Source organism: Vanessa cardui, chromosome 4 (genome assembly GCF_905220365.1).
Source record: "Vanessa cardui chromosome 4, ilVanCard2.1, whole genome shotgun sequence".
NCBI lineage: Eukaryota > Metazoa > Arthropoda > Insecta > Lepidoptera > Nymphalidae > Vanessa > Vanessa cardui.
Window position 1 is genome coordinate 15,443,442 of NC_061126.1, and position 15,975 is coordinate 15,459,416.

Here is a 15,975-nt window from a genome sequence, read left to right on the forward strand (position 1 = left end):
CAGTGCGCGCTAGTTCTAATAAGTACATGTCAATAAAACGTTCAAATTAATGTCAAATCAAGAAAAAATGGCGTTTCGAGTCGTTATCGAAACATGATTAAATTTAAAATGGATTGCATTGTTAATTAAAGCTAGAGTACTCAAACATTTTGGTTACCGTTGATAAAAAGAGCTATTTAGTAAATCGATTGTTTTTTTTTTATTTATTAAAATATATATATATATATATATATATATATATATATATATTATACTAGTTGTCGCCCGCGACTTCGCGTTTTATGGGTTGATTATTATGTGCTAAGCAAAAACAGTAGCCTATATCCTTTCCTGGAATTCAAGGCCGCTCCTCAGTAAATTTCGTCAAATTGGGTTCAGTGGTTTGACAGTGAAAGAGCGACACACAGACAGAGCTACTTTCACATTTATAATATTAGAACAGATTAAAATATACATAATAAGCAAAGGAACTAGATCATCAAATATGCTACGAGAACAACGATCTGTAACTCTTGATAAGAAACATACTGGTTAAAAATTTATCACAGTGTAAATCCTGGAGCACTGCCAGAATACCTAATTAAATACCAGCGTTTATCTTCAACATTGTGTTACTATACGGGATCGCTAGCTATCCCATACTACCATGTCATGTAGCAAGTTTAATGGAGAAAAGATTAGTCTAAATGATAACACATATACAAAAAAATATAAGCGTAAATGCGCCGCAAAGCACGGGATTCAAGGGCGGTTCCGGTTCGCCTTTAATCTAAAGACGATAGATTCGATTTTGAACATTAGCCTGCAGTTTATTAAGTTGTTTTTACAATGTCGGGCAAATTGTATTTATTACACGTTGCCCACTGTAATGCTGTCTTCTCAATCATTTGTGCAATTCTCGTATCTTCTATAGGATCCCGTTGAGTGACCATCGAAGATTATACCTCATGTTTGTGATTATTGGCTCATTCACCCTTTAAAGTGGTATTCAATCTTTGACAATGAATAATTACCCCCTAAAGGTACCACCAAAACGAGTTTTGCGCAACGCCCTATGTAATTATGTCATATAATAAAATATTGTCCTGTACGGGTAATATTTTAATAATTATATACAAACATAATTGCGTTGCTTTTTTATTGTATGTATACATGATTATGCAGTCCGCAGTTGTTTACAGACATCATCAGAGGTCATTGGCCCCTAATATCGTTAGCGATTTTTGGCGTTGCTATTATAATCACATCGATGACTATGAAAAAACTTTTAAGCTATATTGTGTATTTGTGATTATGCTGTACTCGTTTAAGTTAATGTATCAGTCAAGATTATATTATAAAATTTGAGTAGATCCATTACATATATATATATTACATTACTCGCAAATATATTACCATTTTATTGTGTATATTTTTTAACGGTACTTAACTACAGAAACTACAAAAGTAATATGTCAAATTTGTTCCAAATGTTCCATTGGATTTTGGTAGAGGTCTAAGTATATAATATTATTAAATGCGGAAGTGGTCTCCCTCTTATTAACTTGACTATATGCAAAATTTTCGGTGGTAGGGCTTTGTGCAAACTCGCCTGGGTAGGTACCACCCACTCATTAGATATTCTACCGCCAAACAACAGTACGCAGTATTGTTGTGTTCCGGTTTGAAGGATTAGCGAGCCAGTGTAACTACGGGCACAGTGGACATAGCATCTTAGTTCCGAAGGTTGGTGGCGTATTGACGATGTAAGGAATAGTTAATATTTCGTACAGCGTCATTGTCTATGGGTGATGGTGACCACTTAACATCAGGTGGCCCATATGCTCGTCCGCCAACCTATTCCATAAAAAAAGTGCGAATTTCATGTCCCCTATTATTATATATGCCTTTGAATATTCATATCGGTATGGACATTGGAATAAACTATGTATGAATTATTCTTCGTTCATTTGCTGATAAAAAAAATATGGCCAAATGTTGGTAATTTGCCAAATGACAAGCAGTATCATACCTCGATTGTATGACGTCATGTGATGTGAGTTGTATGTTCGGTTTACAACTGGTATTTCAGTTTTTTTCGTAATCTCAATATTTTTGTAGCTTTGTTCAGTATTCATTTTGTATGTGCCTATACATATGTGCTTGTCTTAATTATAAATTTACAAGACATCATACATAATTATAATATATACTACTGAGCACTCTAAAGATACTTAAATAGATTTATAGGTACTTAAATCTTAATTACGTCATTGTTTTGCATGGCGTTCTCAATGTTACTTATATTTTGAAGGCGAAGATATTTTTGTATGTTTGTTAACGGTTTGTTATTGGTATATTTCTTTCTTTGACGCTAAAACTACTGGACTGATTCAAAAGAAATTCGGTACAGAAATTGTCGTGGTAGGACTTTGTGCTAGCCCGTTTGGGTAGGTACAAATAACAGTACTCAGTATTGTTGTGTTCCGGTTTGAAGAGTGAGTGAGCCAGTGTAACTACAGGCACAAGGGCACACATAATATTTTAGTTTCCAAGGTTAGTGGCGCATTGACGATGTAAGGAATAGCTATTCGTGTAATGTAGTTAATATTTCTTACAGCGTCATTGTCTATGGGTAATGGTGACCACTTACCATCAGGTGGCCCATATGCTCGTCCCAGAACCCATACAATAAAAAAAGTCTATAGTTTGAGAAAGGATATAGGCTACTTTTAAATTGGAAAAAAGTCGTGTAAACAAAGAGGTCTTACATTTATGTAACATTTTAAGTTCATTTGTAAATACATATAATCATATTCTATGCTAACAAAGCCGCGGTTAACAGCTATTCTTAAATATATAAATAAATTCAATTCGTAATCTGTGTGCCCAAACATCATCATCAGATTGTACAGTTATTGTTGGTAGTTGCTTAAAGACTTCTGTATTTTTTTAACATGACTTTACATGAAATAGATCGGACGCAAGTCGTATCTGGTTTAATTCTTTAAAAGACAAGGTTTCATAAATAAGATTTCTCTATTGCCCGTTAAGAATTTTCTTCTTCTAGAGCCAATCCTAGGTATATAATCCGGTCATATTTATAGTTCTATTCATTCACGAAGGCGCTCTTCTGCGATAACACATCGTGTGTGTGTGTGTGAGGCACTTGTTTACAGGATCTTTTAGTGTGTGTGTGTGTGTGAAGAGTAAAGACAGCAAAAAGTACAAATCTATTATTAAGTGTTTGTTAAGTTTATTATATTAAAACGTCGATAACTGACCTTGAAGGGAGAAATTAGTGGAGTAAGAGGAAGTAAGGAATTCAGCAAAGATCGTAAGATTTGACCAATTATTGCAAGTTAAATATAAGTTTTTAACAAGACGTTCGCAACGCACATCGAACTTTATCTAGTTATCAATAAAGAAAACATTAACTAATTAAAAGTATTTTTTATTTACTCCAAGTGATTCAGACGGGTAACTGTTGACCAAGTTCACATTACTTTGGACATTTGTCTTAATATTAATGTTTTATCTGTGCAAGTGCAGTGAAATTCTGAGTGAGCTCACATCGGAAATATTGGAAACGGACTTACGTTGATTCGTGATTCGTGGATCTTTCACACGTTGTAATTATTGTCGTCAATGTCGCTTATGACTTTCTGAAATAAATCAAGATCGTGTTTAGCGGTAGTTTATTATCGTAGAATTAGCGCATGTATAGGTATTATTTATACCATAATAAAATTAGATATGCAAATGTATTAGTGATTTTGTTGTTGTAAAATTAAAAATATATTCTTTGTTAATATATTCCAATGTCTTTAGACATTATTAAGGGATATATGGTATATTAGTAAAGTAAAGTAACAGCCTGGTAAATTTCCCACTGCTGGGCAAAGGCCTCTTCTTACATTAAGGAGAGGGTTTGGAATATATTCCACCACGCTATTCCAATTCGGGTTGATGGAACGCACATGTGGCTGAATTTCGATGAAATTTGACAAATACAGGTTTCCTCACGATGTTTTTCTTCACCACCGAGCACGAGATGAATTATAAACACAAATTAAGCATATATGTATAGTGGTGCTTGCGAGGGTTTGAACACGAAATCATCGGTTAAGATGCACGCGTTCTAACCACTGGGCCACCTCAGCTCTATGGTATATTAATTAGAACATATTATTTTAATTACAATTTCAAGTTTGGGCAAATAACTGCGGTAGCGGTAGCTACTAATATACCGCTAACGATGGTATTATGAATTTATTTATTTCCATTCTCAAATCAACAGTCGTAAATTTATAAAAATAATCTAAAAATAATGATAATTTCTTTTTAAACACTAATTATACGTTTAATGTAATGCTTAAAATAATTACATTGTATTTAATGATAACCGTTGTGTAATTTTATCGCTAAATAATATTTCTTTTTGTCTTCACAACAACTATATGCATTTCTGCATTTCATGTACTTAAAGATAAAAGTTGAATGTCACATATTGGATAATTATGTGTGTTTATCTGTGTGATTTTAGTAATGAGCCGCTGTTTTTCCGTCTGTCAGACAATTTTATGTTATCATGCGGATGTTTGTGACCAAAATTTTCTTTTTGTTGGTTTGAATCCTCTCTCCTTGTTTAGTTTAAAAATTATATATATATATATATATATATATATATATATATATATATATATATATATATATATAATGTAATTATTACGCAAGAGATTTTAAACTCTTACACATAATTTTGAGATATCTGATTGATCAAACGTGTGTGAACATTTGTTTAAGCCATTGCTTTTGATGTAATTTTGAAATTTGGCACTGATTCGGACTTGGTATCCCACGTCTATTTTTGTGACTATTACTGCTTAGTTTCGTACAGATTCCTGCATTCGCAATATTATTAATGACCATAAGTTAATTCAGCAATTAAAATTTAAATATAATGGCGTTTTGAAAAACGTCTACCATAACAATATGAAAACATAAGAAATATTCGATATTCGTAGATACGAAAAAAAATCTTTAAAAAAAAAGTATAAATAAAATTACATTATTTGGTTGGACTTTGAATACAATTCATTTCAATTTGTTTATGGCCAGTTCAAAATAATTTCGTTAACTTACTGCAAATAGAACGAATATATTTTGTTTAAATTTTTTATTACAAAGTATGTTTCAGAAATTACAAAAACTTTTTGTCATAATGACAAGTATTGCCATACGAATTTATGTTTAAAGTTGAATTATTGATAAGTTCAGTTAAACATAATGCAATAAAGTTGTTTTTCCTTTGCCCGAATTTAGTTGTGCTTGTTATTGGTTTAATTAATTTACCCTTAATTCATGTCATGGTTATTTCTTACTAAATGTTTTGAAGTGCTGTAATTACAAATCAGTCGAATGTTGTAGAAATATTCCATAAAATCCTTATAAATAAAAATAATAACAAAATGAAAAACCGACTCCAAACAAAACACTATTTTAAAACAAATAAATATGCACTAAATATTAATTAAAATGCTGAATACATTTTTTTTGAGCGCTCCTTACTAAGAAGAAATGAAAATTATTGGACTACTTAAAAGTCGATTTACAATTATGTAATGTAGTTATAATAATTGTTATATTTGGAGCCGGTGTCAGCCCCGGGCACGCGCCTCAACAATCAAAAGAAGCGATACGAGTCCCTTGATTGACCCACAATATATAATAAATATATATAAAATATCAAAATCGGTCCATCCCATCCAGTAAAAAGTTATGAGGTAACAAGCATAAAAAAAGGTAAAAACGAATTGATAACCTCCTCCTTTTTAAAGTCGGTTTAGTAAATAGGACGCTTTCTTTAATAACATAGATATATATTTTAAATATTTTTGTTTGACGTGCTGTAATATCGAATTGGGGCAAATTCCTGTAATGATAGGTATACAGTTTTGTATTATAAGTAAAGAAATAAATAGACTTAGTTGTCTACAAACAGAATTTGAGTGTCATCGTATTCAAGAACCGCGAACAGAAGGAGAGTCCGTAAAGCAATATCAATGGTTTCGCGACTGAGCTGAGCAAAATACGTGAGGCGTGTTGTAAGATGAAGGCGAAGAGATTGTTCAGTGCGATAGATTGACAACACACTGGTTAGCAGAGACATCAAAATAAAAACCGAATAATAGAATAATGTGTCTTGTCGTCTATGCAATAGCGTGATAATTAATTTGACCATTAAATAACAAAACTGAGGAACTTAGTTTTTATACGATAGATTTGTAAGAACTGTATCTCGTGCGAACTCGGGGTTGACTGTAGGTATTCGCAGCTTTGTATAAATCTAAGAGCTTTAAAATATTCAAAAAGCATTCCTGAGAATAAGAAGTTTTCCATTTCAAACAATGATATAAAGTACCTATCGCATATTCAGTTGGATATTTTTAAAAATAATTCAACTTTATGTAGGACTAGATTTATTCAATGAACATGTGAAACAGTTCAAAGTAGCATATTGTTGGCCCATTTGTATTCCTTCGATAAGCATTTTGAAGAGTATTGTGACAATGGCTCCACTCGATTATTATCGCGTTTGCTCACTCGTAATATCGCAATCGTTTAGCTATCGAAACAGAAACAGGAATGTGGTGGGGCGAGTCATTGCTCTCCAAACGCTATCAGCCGCTCAATCTATTGACATTAAATATATTCATTCAATAAACCTTATTCAGAAAAAAAAATATTTTTTTTTAATAATATATTTGCGGCTGAATAAGTCTATACTTGTGTCAAGTTTGATGTTTTTCAAAAAGAAAAAAAAAAAAAAAACTTAAAAAATGTTGATATCAAATAAGTGTTTGATTGTTTATTATATGCGAAATACAAAGGTTTGATTGTAAAGACATTATTATTGAGAATTTAGACTCGAATTTAAGATACAAATGTTTTAAGAGCATGTTTTGACCTCGCGCGAGACGCGTCGCACGTGTTGCCGGCTCGATGTAGACCACGTGTTAGTTGCGTGATTTTCTCTGCCTGTCATGCTATACACTGAGATTTGTATTTATAAAAGTGTACCACTGTGAGCGTGCGCCATGCTTGCACGTTAACATACAATCGCACATTTCGTATCGCGAATGCAGATAACTGAAGAGTTATCTTTATTAACTCGTAGGCTTTTTTCAACATTTTTAATTGATTTCTGATTGACACACTTGAGAATTGTTATTCATTCTTTATCTATTCGATTGTTTTGCTTTTGAAAACATTTACTCATCCTAGTAACTGTAAATGTTTTAAAAGCAAGATTATAATAATTATTGATTTAATAGTTAATTCTTTGGAACGAGGCCAGTTGCTATAAATATGTTACTCCCTAGAGTTCTGTAAAAATAGTAAGTTTTAAAACCGATGCTAAGCGTTCTATCACGAAGGAGGGTTCCGTTATGAATTGTAAATAAAAAAAAATAGGTGTAAACGTATATTTATTTAACATTTATTTGAACATGTTTTTTTCGATATTTTCTTTTTGTTGAGTCATTTTTTTTTAGCGGGCATTAATTAAGACAAATCAATATTTAATTACGTTTTACTATTACAGTTATTAAATACGGGATTTTAAATTAACATGGTTATTTTTATTATTAAAGTTATTAATTCCGGTTTTAATGTCTACGAATGTCTAGTTCACAAGACGAACAAGACATTTGTAGACACTGTCGAAATATCGAGCTCCACCGAACAAAAATAAAAAACATCTAAAATAGAATATCCCGAAATTAATAATAAATACTTTAATAATAAATACGGGATATTTACCTTGTTTTTTATTTTTATTCGGTGGAGCTCGATATTTCGACTTTATCTACGAATGTCTTGTTCACGAGACTGAAGTTTGCGGGTAGACGTTGATGTCGAGCTCCACCGAATAAAAATAAAAAGCATGGTAAATAATAATGGTAATATCCCATATTTAATAACGTTATGATAAAAATAACCATGTTAATTTAAAATCTTACGTTTTACTAGATGTGTAATGTAAGTACTGTTGCTTGTTACAGATTCGTAGGTGACAAAGGCCAAAATGACGGTGGAGAAAAGCAAAGGGACGCAGAAGAAGGCCCCGCCGGCGACACAGAAGGTAGCGCCGGACGGCGGTTGGGCGTGGATGGTGTGTCTGGGTGTGAGCTTAGTTAATGTGAGTATCACTAGCGCAATTGTAACACTAGCTTAAACACGCGGTATCACTTATATTTACATTAGGAAAGTAGTAGTAGTAGACAATACGTCCGCGTGTATATAATTTGCTTCCCTATCGCAGCGCCAAATACGGGTTCAAAACTATGGAGGGAAAACTCAAATAGAGAAAAAAAATGGAAATCGGTCATAACCGTTCAAGGGTTCAGTAACACACATGAACAAATGATTTTTATATAAGTAGTGTCGCTGACGTCCATATATATACATATAATTATGAAACACATGCATAGCTCTAAGCTTTTTAAAAAAAATTCTGTTAAGTTTCTTCCGCTGGTTCCATAGTACATAGTACGTACTATCTATGTTCTATGTACTACAGTGGTTTTACTATGAAAAATTATGTTAAATTAAGAAGAAACCTTTATGTGCCCGCATTTGATTGCAATTCTGCCACATTAGTATCCAACCTGCATTGGAACAGCATGCTGTAATAAACTTCAAACCAAGTAAGATAATGAACAAAGATAGTTAGAAAGTCTTTTAAAAAATGCAATTCAATCCAAACGTCTCGTTTAGTTGAAGGCGAGATGAATGTAAACAACAACCACGTGACAGGTCAATTAGGGTTAGCGCTGAGCGTAGTGTAAAATAGAATGACCTCTCTGTACATAACTAAATTATATATATCACATCCTCCGTACGTTCGGGCTCAGATCGCTCTTCCTCCATTTCTTAATTTTTTAAAATAAAACCATTAACGGATTATACAATATTTTATTTTTACGGAACAAATCGATATTAACAAACGAATGCTTGACAGCTACCAAGAATCCAGTGTTGTCGTTTTAAAAAGCGATTTCATACCAGTGTAATGTATGTATCAAGAATTTTATTAACTAGCAACATCAAGACATTCTTCGACATATCTATATTTGTGAGTATTAAGTTCAAAAATATAGTCACCCTAGCTGAAGCCTAATTAAATAAAAACCGTATGTCTTTGTATAATCCCGTATTGGTACCCACTCATGGCATATTTTACCACCAAGCAGTTAACATAGCATGGTTGTGTTCAGATTTAAGTGATGAGAGAACCAGTGATCATGGTGATGGATTGGCTATATAAGGGATGGTTAGTAGGCCATGGTTGATGGGTGACCACTTAATCTCCCATTACATAACATATTTGCTAGTCGTCCTATTTAATTTAAATAAAAATATTTAATATCGAACGTATTATAGTTAACTTTTTTATAATAATATTGTTATGATATCACAAGAAGGATATATTGTATTTTATAACATTTTATTAAAAAGCTATCACTATTAAGTTGATTGTGTATAAATCTTGATTAATGAATGCACGTTATGAAAAAAGATTTAGAAGATCAAAAATCACACGGAAAACAAATTGCGATTGCGGTGAGCGATAAAAAGATTGAAAAACATATATATATCTGACCATTTTATATAAATCTTGAGTATTTTTGTTATAAAAGTCACCTCGGTATGCATATTTAAGATGTTACTAACGCTGTGTGGGTCTCTGTGCCAAAAACGTGATCACGAATCTATTATGGGGCACTTTAATAGATTATTTGTAAAAAAAATATGCTAAGTTATTTTATATTGTTATATTATGCAACAAATTATGTAAATGTAAATATGAAAATTTTACTGTTTTGCTACATCTATTATGTATATAGTTATTTTATACAATTAGGAAAGGACTGACCTTTTCACTCGAGTGTCTCGGAAGGAGCTATTTCTATGTCTATTTATTTGTATGTTTATTTCTTTGGCACGCTCTCTAGGTTAATGGATGAACGGGATTAGGTTATTTTTTAATTGGGAGCATGATGGGATTCACACGATAAAAATAAAATCAGTTATACTAAAACCAACCATATCCTATCGGCTGATACATAAAAAAGTAAACACTTTTTCCTTTAAACTAAAGGTTCAATGCATTTTTGTTTATAGAACATATAAAATTCCACCTACATAGGAAGGGCAAATGAGCCGTTTGATGGTATGTGGTCACCACAAACTTCTTGGATTTCGACTTACATTGTGTATAAAAATTAATGTTTATTAAAGTTATTGCAGCATTTTCAGTGGTCATTGTTAGTACTATTATTAGAGCTGTAAAGTTACGATCTTATTAAGTAAAGTCACAAAATTTATGGTGCTCGAACGATTGGTCGAACTTATATTGTCGTTGGAGGGGACATAAAAGTTTTAAATAAGAAAAAAAATCCTATAAATAACAAAAGCCTGGCTACAAACTGTTGTGGTTACACAGTTTGATAGATTAGCAAATGGGGCATCTCAATGTAAGTTATAACCACCGCCTGTCATTGTGTGGACCACAATGACAGGACATAACCTCGGAAGCTTAAAACTTGTGAACCCGAAGCCTTTGTGCCTGTATTTGTAAACACTTGCTCACGCGCCATTTAAACTGGAACACAACAATATTTTAGTTACTTTCACAGTATAATGTCCTACGGTATTATGCTTTGGGGTAACGCAGCCGCTATCCAAACTATATTTGTGCTGCAGAAGAGGGCTATTCGCGCAATCTATAACCTAGGAGCCAAGGAATGATTAAGGTACAGATTTAAAGAAATTAAGATATTGACTGTTGCTTCTCAATACATATTTTGTAATGTTTTGTATGTACGGAAAAATATTAATGTTTTTATGAGAAAATGTGATTCTCATAACATTGGTACAAGGAACAAACACAATCTTGTTACTCCTGTTACTCGACTGCATAGAGTCAGTAACTCTTTTGTGGGGCAATGTATACGCTTCTACAACAGGATCCCAAAAAGCATTCAAAATGCTTCTGTTGCCAAATTTAAAAAAATATTGTTAAGGAACGCTTGTGTGCAAAAGGTTACTATACAATTAGCGAGTTTATGTTTGATAGCACACCTAGCACACTTGGGAATGAAACGATCGCCTCCTGGCTATTTCTAATCATATACTACTATATATCTTATTAATTTGACAAAAAAAACCCGCTGAGTTTCTTTCGCCGGTTCTTCTCAGGTCAGGGTGTTCCTTTTTCCGAACCGGTGGTAGTGTTTATTTGACAATCAATAAGTAAGTGTAATGCTTCTATATTTAATAAAAGAATTTGAGTTTGAGTTTATTGACTAGTGTTGTTTAGAGGTGAATATGACGTGGTAACTATATGGCCCTATCAACAAGTAAATCCCAATTCCCTGACTGAAAAAAGGACTTAATATACACATTACTAGAATATGCATTGATTTCGAAGGTTCTGCTATAATATACATTAGTAAAAAACACCGTCGTATTTCTTCGTTAAATTATGTTAAATTAAGAACAAATTTCTATGAGCTCCAAACCTTACCTATACATAGGTGACTTTTGTTTATAGCTAAACGTTTACTACAAAAAAAAAGAGTAGAAATTAAATATTAATTTGTGTTTGTCTCACCAATACGTTATGTTACTCGTGTACCCACTGAATCGGCTTCGTTAATGTGACGTATAATATACATATAAGGAAACATCGGAATCTTCCACGAAATTCGATTGGGCGTGACGTCACTGCGCGTCTCAATAACTTGAATAAGAGTTGAGCTTGTTTTTAACCGACTTCAAGTGAGGATGATCTTGACAATTCGAGTGACTTATTTGTGTTTGTTTAATAAATAATGTTCAATGTTATATGACCAGAGGAGCATATTTAAATTTGAGTAAAGTCAAAGTGACGTTTATTTTCTTATTGTGCCTTTTTTGTTTATTTATAATTTTTATAAAAAACTATAATAATACTAAACTTAAACATGAAATACTTTTTTCTTGATCAACTCATCCAGATGAAATACCAGCATTTTTCAGTATTGTGTTCTTTTTTGAAGGGTGATTGAGCCAGGGTAATTATAGGCACAATGGACATAACATCTTAGTTCCCAAGGTTGGTGGAGCTTTGGCGATGTAAAGATGGTTTGATATATCTTACAGCGCCATTGTTTATGAGCAGTGAACATTTATCCGCCAACCTACATTATAAAAAAAGGCCTACGCTAGCTAAATGTAAAATCATTGTATTTTCATAGTATTTGTATGTCATTGTAAGATTACAAACATCGTTAGATAACAATCTATTTCGTGAGATTGTAAACTGTCGATATATTGTGAACACTTAAATATGATTGCAATTTTACTTACGGTGACATATACATTCCAAAAAATTAAATAGCCAAGTATCCTTTACATTAATTACTAAAGTCACGTAAAGTTAATGAGCGTGATAAAAGTCGATCCTATGATGGTTTGTGTAATTGTTGTCAATTTAGCTACGTTATGTAGGTATTTTGTATTGAACTTCCTCGCGTGTCCGCTGTCTATCAAACTAATAATAATTACGGTTGCTTAACCGCTCGTCTGCTCCGAGTCATATGTTCCTCAATGACACAATTAGTACTTATACGCATCGCTATTGAAGCATTTGTTTTGATGTTAACTGATTATCATTGATATCACGTGGTCTTATCGATCGAGTGTTTGTTATCGCTGCAACTATTAATATATTTAACGAATCGTCGGTTCGGTTTCGCGACTGTTGTTATGGATTATTTCATGCTCTAATAATAATCTTTGACCATTAATTCGTCGTAATACCTCTAAGTAACAACAACAACAGCCTGTAAATTTCCCACTGCTGGACTAAGGCTTCCTCTCCCCTTTGAGGAGAAGGTTTGGAACATATTCCACCACGCTGTTTAAATGCGGATCGGTGGAATACACATGTGGCAGAATTTCTATGAAATTAGACACATGCAGATTTTCTCACGATGTTTTCCTTCACCGCCGAGCACGAGATGAATTATAAACACAAATTAAGCACATGAGTATTCAGCGGTACTTGCCTGGGTTTGAACCCGCAATCATCGGTCAGGATGCACGCGTTCTAACCACTGGGCCATCTCGGCTCACCGCGGGGAAAACTCCATGCGAAATATATTCATACGAACGTATTCATATCATCTGCCCGTTTCAAATTGTCTTCGTAAGATACCTTTGTTATTACTTTTAGATAATGCATGAACACTAAATTTATGCTTGTTATTCCAATAGTTTAGTGAAGTATAACCACTTTGCTACGAAGAACTTTATAATTATTTTGTAAGACTAGAAGCTTCTTCGAATTAGCTTATTAGAATTTGAGGTATGAGTTTTATGTACATTCTTTAGTAGTCTTTACAGTTTGGCATTACAAAAAAATTGAAAAAACACTAATAAATGGTAGATGTAGGAGAAAACAATTTTAATGACTCGTACGGATTTGTAAAATAGGTAACTATTATAATTATATAAATTGGCACGTGTCTTTTTATACGTGCAATATTTTTTGTTGAACACCAATTTATCGGATAAAAAATAGATGTTTTTTGGCAGTAACAGCGTCCATTGAACCAGCTCTTCTAAATTTTTATATTTAAGATTAAATGGTTTATAGAATAAAATGATTATTTAAAAATACAGGGGTATGTTTGAATAAAGTATATTTTGATTTTGTTTTTTAATCCTGTACGAAAATCAACAAATGCTCACTATAAGATTCTTTATCACCAAATGAAGTGTTATCTGTTCTATATCAGACATATCAATACAACTGAGTCAAATAAAATGTTTTATTGAATAAATCAATATCGAAGAAACAATAGTGGTCTTTTCCGATAGCTCTTTTCCCAGCCATTGTTTCTATTGATTGCATTCCTCAAGTATAACCTTCTAGTTAATTAGTAGAAATTATTGTAAAACAGTGTTTTAATTAATTCAAGACACTCGTTTGATCTTGAAATTCGTCATTAAAATACAATCGGTGAATTTATTAGACTTGTCGGTAACCGATGATTCCGCTAACAGCGAACAGCGGGCTTATTAGTTATTTATTTATAACAAACGACTATTTAAGTTAATATTATATGAACCGTTATATAGTAAAAAACATTATCTTTCTTTATTTAAATAAATAAATATAATTAACTAGTAGACGCCCGCGGTTACGCACGCGTTTTAGATTGTTGGTTGTCATGAGTCAGGCAAAAACGCCTATGCCCTATCTATGCCCTTGGAGTTCAAGTTTGCTTCATACCAAATTTTATCAAATTCGGTTCAGCGGTTTGGTCGTGAAGGAGCGACAGATAAACAGAAATACAGAGTTACTTCATATTATATAGATGATAATGATAATAGTTAATGATGCAGACTGGTCTCCATAGCTTTTGGGTAATATTTATTGTTAGTAACGATTGGTGTGGAGCTTTGAATTTATCATTATGATCGTTACATCGTACCTGGCAAAGCGTATTCCTGTGTTTACATTGTTTGCTCGAATACGATAATTTGTAAATTACCTTTTTGATTGCATTTGCTTCACTTGTAATAAATATGGAAAACATTTCACACTAAAATGGAATGGCAAAGTTGAATCTCTGGTTTTATTTTTTTCATAAAATGTGTATTTTGACATATTTGAGACATTTAAAGAGTTAATTCCATGTGTGGATGCGGGTACGTGGTCACTGTGAATACGTCAAATATTTGGTCAAAAAATCCGACAATGTTATGCGAACTGGCTCTTTAATCGAAATGAATGTCGTATTAAATCATTTGTATAATTTTAAACAACGGTTACATAGTTTACATAATATGATTACTTTATTTATACCCCAGTTCGTAAATAATGCAATGCAATAGGTTATTACTACGCCTTTTCCAAGGGCACCCGCCCACGCCAGTGGAGAGTGAGGCAACGCAGCCGTGACAACAGATTTAAATAACGTAATCGTATTCGTAACTTTATCACGAAATAAATATTTATTTTGGAGTCCATTGCCATTCTTTGGACATCCGTTCGAATGGTAATTAATCTGTCTTTACCCAGAAGCACTTGAATGAATGGCCGAATTCTAATCAAATCAAATGATGCTCTATTCGAGTAGGTTGTTAAAACAGTTGAATCGATATACTACAATACGTTCAGTAGTAGGGAATTTTGCCGAGTAAATAAAGAATCTACATATATAATAATTATTGGATAAAATAATATGTACCTCAAGAAAATGATCAGTGTTGAACAAAATATTTAAAAATATGCATAGTACCTCAACTAAAAAACTGTAATAAAAATATAAATAGAAGTTATTGAATCAGGTGTTATGCATTCAGGTATAGAGAAAATAAATACATAGATTATCTTCTATTGTACTCTACGCAATAAAACGAATACAGAACGTATGTAGGTATTTAATATGAAAATACACGTTTGTGCAATAAGGTAACTTTATCCCTTAATTGCGATTTTTGCCAGACAGGGTTAGAAATTTACATAAAAAGATATAGCCGGGTGGTGCAATAAAAAATATGAATACTATCAATACATATAAAAGAAATAAGTATATATAAAATGACATGATATAAATTAGAGGTGAAAAGAATATTTTAAAAAATCTAACAAAAAACTTTCTATGAATATTATGAAACGGCAGGTACTTTGACTTGATAATTAGCACAGTTACTTTATTCGTGACTTAGGCGAACTTGATAGCATAGGTTCACTATGATAGGATTTTCAGTGGACTTTAAGGGCAAAAATGGAGTGGGTGAATTTTGTATAAATTTTACAGTCGAAAGTCAGAATAGACAGCTAGTAATGATATATGCAGTCATTTTGAACCATAACATTGTATATTTGAAAAAAGAATAAAGTCTAAAGTTGTAACGAAGGTTTTAAGCACGTAT

The 15,975-nt window shown here is 32.5% G+C and overlaps 1 protein-coding gene across 1 annotated transcript in view; it reads left to right on the forward strand.

Moving 5' to 3' along the window:
- The window catches only part of LOC124544065, a 42,453-nt gene that overhangs the window by 10,061 nt on the left and 16,417 nt on the right, over positions 1-15,975 (forward strand). Inside the window, exon 2 of the mRNA XM_047122482.1 lies at positions 8,046-8,182. Coding sequence (XP_046978438.1) covers positions 8,069-8,182 — 114 coding nt within the window. The 5' untranslated portion in view covers positions 8,046-8,068. The remainder of the gene's footprint in view (positions 1-8,045; positions 8,183-15,975) is intronic.